A 4,610-nucleotide genomic window follows, 5' to 3' on the forward strand; every position below is an offset into this window, starting at 1 on the left:
TGATTCATTTCCGCCCGCTGTGCATTATCAGATTCTTTTGCTTTTGGTGGCAACCAGGGCTCTGCTCCTTTGGATGGCCTGGTTGTCGTTCCTTCTGTTTGCCTTCAGTTAGGCTCAGGTGTTATTTTGATCTCTCTGGCAACATGGAGGACTCGTTACTGCTGACTCTTCGATGATGGTTTGCTTTCCCTGTTAGCTCCATTTTCCTGAGTCCCGAGGTTTTTCGGCCCTTGCTGGTTTAGTTTTTTAGTTCTATTGTTTTATCTTCTTGTCTTCCTTTACTTCTTGTGTTGTTTTCTTCCCAGTTTTGTGTTGGGTAGAAAAACTTTTGTTCCTTTTGGTTTTAATATACGGGCGAAGCCCAAAATTCCCAAAAAAAAAAAAAATTGTCAATTTAATATGTTTTGTTTTATTTAACTTTAAAAGGATATAGGGAATAAGGTTTTTTAAAAAATAGCAAGGTGGCGTAAGGCCTCTTGCCTTCAGAGGCCTTTGACTCCACCCATAAAAGATATTTTGCTTTTAATAATTTTTAATAAATAAATTTATTACTATATTTTTTTATTTGAATTATAGTGATTTAGTGTGTTATTTTGAGGTCTGATTGAATCAAGTGAAAATGATCACACTGTGATGTGAATTAAAGTTTATTTAACATATGAGGTCGCTGTCTGCTGTAGTCCGTGTAGTAAAAGCTGATTATTTCTTAAATTTTATAAACTAATAAAAGCAATAATTTTATGGTGGGTGAGTCAAAGGTCTGTCGGTAAGATGCCACATTTATTCTCGAGATACCTTTTAAAGTTAAATAAAAATAAAATATTAAATTTGACAATCATTGATTATTTTCTAAGTTTATAAGCAATAAAAATGCAATTTAGCTTTACTTATTATCATTTAAAGGATTTGTACATGGTTTTTTTAGGAATTATTTGTAAACAACCTTCTAAAGTTACATTAACAAAATTTGTAATTTTTTATTTACATTAAACAATTTAATTTTTTAATTTTTTTTTATAATTTGTAATTAAAATGTGAAAATTCCTAAGTATCCAGAATTACAAATTACAATTTACATTTAAAACAGAAAATTCTTAAATTTTGGTTTTAAGGTAATTTCTAAAAACCGATTTTCCTAAAAAAATTAAAAACATTAACACAAATTAATGAATATTTTTATTTTTAATTTTAAAACAGAAATACAATTAAAACAAATTTTTATTAATTATTACATTAAAACAGATTTTCTAAAAAAATAACCCAAACTTTAGAAAAACATAATTAAATCTTGACTTTCTAAACATAAGACATTAAAACAGAAATTCCCTAAACAAAATATTAAAAACATAAAACATAATTATTTATGAAGAATTTTCGAATTTAATTCCTAAACAAATAAATTCTTCCAAGAATTTAAGGATTATTTATCTTCAAGAATTAGGACATTATTATAGACATGTATCTTATAACAGAATCAGCATCTAAAATGATACATGCGAGAAAATAAGTCTCTTGTAATTAATACTAGTTTTTTTATTTCAATCTGGAACTCATTAATCTTTATTCACCAACAAATCTAATTTCTGCGAGATCCACTCACAATTTATCGGATAAGTGTCTCGTATAATTCTTATAAATTTCGAAGGTTGAACAATTATCGAAAAATATAAGAGCAGAAAGATTTATTGCTGCTGTATAATGAGCATGTTAGGAATTATTTCTTAATTCAAAGATTTATTATAGAATTAAAACTGGCAAATAAACATATAACAATTTAAGCCTTGTTTTCAAAAATAGTGCATCAATTAAATATTCTAAAATTGATTAAGAAAGTTTGGAAATGAATTGATTGCAGTATATTATATAATTTTTCAAAGATTAAAATTTGACGATATATATTACCAGAAAATGTAATATTTGGCTGTTTGAAATAATATATGTATTTTGGAAAATTAATCTAAAGCTATTTATACAACAAATAAATGAGGCGGTACATCGGAGGGGAGAAATATTAACTGAGAAATGGATATCCAACTCTTGAAAATATGAGTGTCTGCATGAGGTTGAGTAATAAAATTTGGTTGGAGGCTTGGAGCTATATAGAAGAGCCACTTGGTTGGGCTTGGGCTAATATAGAAGAGCCACAAAAAAAAAAAAAAAAAAAAAAAAAAAAAAAAAAAAAAAAAAAAAAAAACATTGATGTATACAGATCCTAAGAAATAGAAGCTACATGAGAGAAAGAAATGAGGTTGAAACATAAAATAAGTTTATTTCTCAATAAAAATGAAAATAGAGATTAAAAGATTCTGTTTTTCTATTTTTTACAAAGAAATAACTTTTATTTCAGTTTTTTGTTTTTAAACTAAGATTCTTTGTAATAATGATTAAAAACAAAATTCTTGTAATGAGATATAAAAAACAGAAAGCATTTTTCTATTTAACTAGTATTCTTTATTTCTGTTTTTTTTCTATTTTTTATAGAAATAAGAAATCTCGTGATTTAGATCCTTGTAAAAAACTTATTTCTGTGTTTACTAAGATATATCTTATTAAAGATATTTGTTTTCTGTTTTTTTTTTTTTTTTTTTTTTTTTTTTTTTTTTAATGTTGTTAAGGAATTCTTAGTAAAACAGAAAGCAAGAAAAAAGTTTATTTCTTAGTTAAATAGAAAAAAACAGAAATAAAGAATTCTTAAAGTTAAAATAGAAAAAAGAAACTTTATTCTGTTTTTATATCTAATTCAAGAATTTTCTGTTTTATATCCTTGCCTCCAAGATTATTAAGTAAAAAGAGTAACAGAAAATAGTTCTATTTTTTTGTAAAATGAAAAATTTTTCTTTTTGTCTATCTTGATTATTATTATTATTACTCGTAATATGACATCTAAAATGATAATAAGACTTCTAAATGATTTTTCTTTTCAAAAGGATTTCTACGATAATTTTTTTCTTTTTTTTATCTACTGATAATTTCTGATAGATGAATTTGTTAAGTTCTTCAAAACGAAGATCTAGATTGGCAATTTAAATTTTATTTAAATCATCAACAAAAATATTATTAGTTCAATATCACTTTTTTTCAACAACTTTTTTATATCCACATAATTAAATTTTAATACTCTCTCAAAAAAAGAATGTTCTTTGCTTTCTGGTCAGGAGATAATCCACCTCTCCTAATTTCCTTGAACCAAACAACTGCACTTTCAAAATCTGAGTTCTTACCATATGAATCCATGATGATAGTATATATTGCTTGATTAGATTCTACACCTTGCATCCGCATTCTCTCATATACACGCATTACTCTTTCAATATTATTTGTCTTTACATAACCTTTCATCAGGGTCCCATAGACAATAACATTTGGCTTTAAACTATCTTCTTTCAAGCGGCGGAATAATTTTTCTGCTCCATCCATGTTAGAAGCATTTACATATGCAGATATCATGGTTGCGTAAGAGCAGAGGTCAGGACTAACTTTGTCCCTTCTCATGCTCTTGTAAACAGTTTTAGCTTCCTGCAACATTCCAGAAATTGCAAATGCATCTAGCAAAACGTTGTATGCTTTTCTTGTTGGCCTGGCACCAGCATTTAGCATCTCCTCAAAAACTGCCAAAGCTTCATCCTCTCGCCTGACCTTCCCATACGCACTGATTAGAAGTGTATAGCTCACCGCATCAGGTCTTATCCCGGATCTTTGCATCTGGTCATATATGCTCGAAACCTCCTTGTAGCTAGTTTCAAAAGACATTAGGCTATTAAAGGTAACAGCACTTTGTGGGATCCCTTTCTCAGCCATTTGGGAAAATATATTTCGAGCTTGGTTGTAATTGCCAGCTTTCCTGTACATGTATATCATCATATGGAACATTTTCTGGTCAGGCTTAAAAGAAGCTCTCTCTTCATTCAAAAGATTTTGAAAAATTGCCTCAGCTTCCTCAAATTTGTTTGCCTGTCATAAATTTATTGTGTTGATAAGAAATAAGAAAGTTTCATTGAAAGGTAAAATGATAATCATCAACAGCACAAGGAGGACTATTACAAATCAAAGCCATACTACAATAACAATAAAGGAGGTTTTACTAGATCAAGGTCTGCCAAGGAAGCTTCTTTAAATCAAACTCTATATGGATAAAGAATCATTCCTTCCGAAATCATTCCATTTTTATGCTTATTCTAATGTTATACTTTAAAACAAGTCAGAAATTCCCCCATCTAAATATAGAAAACCTCCTTGGCTCACAGTAAAAGACTTCACCATGTTCCTGAATAAACTGAACTCATGTGCAAGCTATATCAATAGACAATCATATCAATAAGAAGTGATCAACTATTCTCTTCAGTAAAATATTTATCGATACCAAGTCAGACATGAACTAAAAGACTCCAGAACTTGAAGGCTCAAGTGTTATATAAGCACTGCTCTGAGGAAGCCCCGTTCTTGTTTAATGATAAAGTTTCATGTTACTTTTCTTCTGGTTTGAGAGCATTGCGTTGGATCAGCCTTGTCACTAGAATTTATACCAGGCATTTTCACACCTGCAATGAGAACGTCCTCAGTACAAACAATATAGTTGGCATTTAACTCAATCTCCCCATTTCCATGATCCA

At 28.8% G+C, this 4,610-nt stretch overlaps 1 protein-coding gene across 2 annotated transcripts in view; it reads right to left on the reverse strand.

Annotated features, from left to right (window-relative positions):
- The window catches only part of LOC110098741 (pentatricopeptide repeat-containing protein At3g59040-like), a 12,879-nt gene extending 8,909 nt beyond the window's left edge, over positions 1–3,970 (reverse strand). The window contains exon 1 of one of the 2 annotated variants that reach the window (XM_028695479.1): positions 3,168–3,970. In XM_028695479.1, coding sequence (XP_028551312.1) covers positions 3,168–3,870 — 703 coding nt within the window. In that variant the 5' untranslated portion in view covers positions 3,871–3,970. Of the gene's footprint in view, positions 1–3,135 lie in introns of both variants that reach the window. The other variant, XM_028695480.1, reaches the window with a different exon arrangement.
- Between the last annotated feature and the right edge of the window lie 640 nt (positions 3,971–4,610).

This window comes from Dendrobium catenatum, unplaced genomic scaffold (genome assembly GCF_001605985.2).
Source record: "Dendrobium catenatum unplaced genomic scaffold, ASM160598v2 fragScaff_scaffold_645, whole genome shotgun sequence".
Lineage (NCBI taxonomy): Eukaryota > Viridiplantae > Streptophyta > Magnoliopsida > Asparagales > Orchidaceae > Dendrobium > Dendrobium catenatum.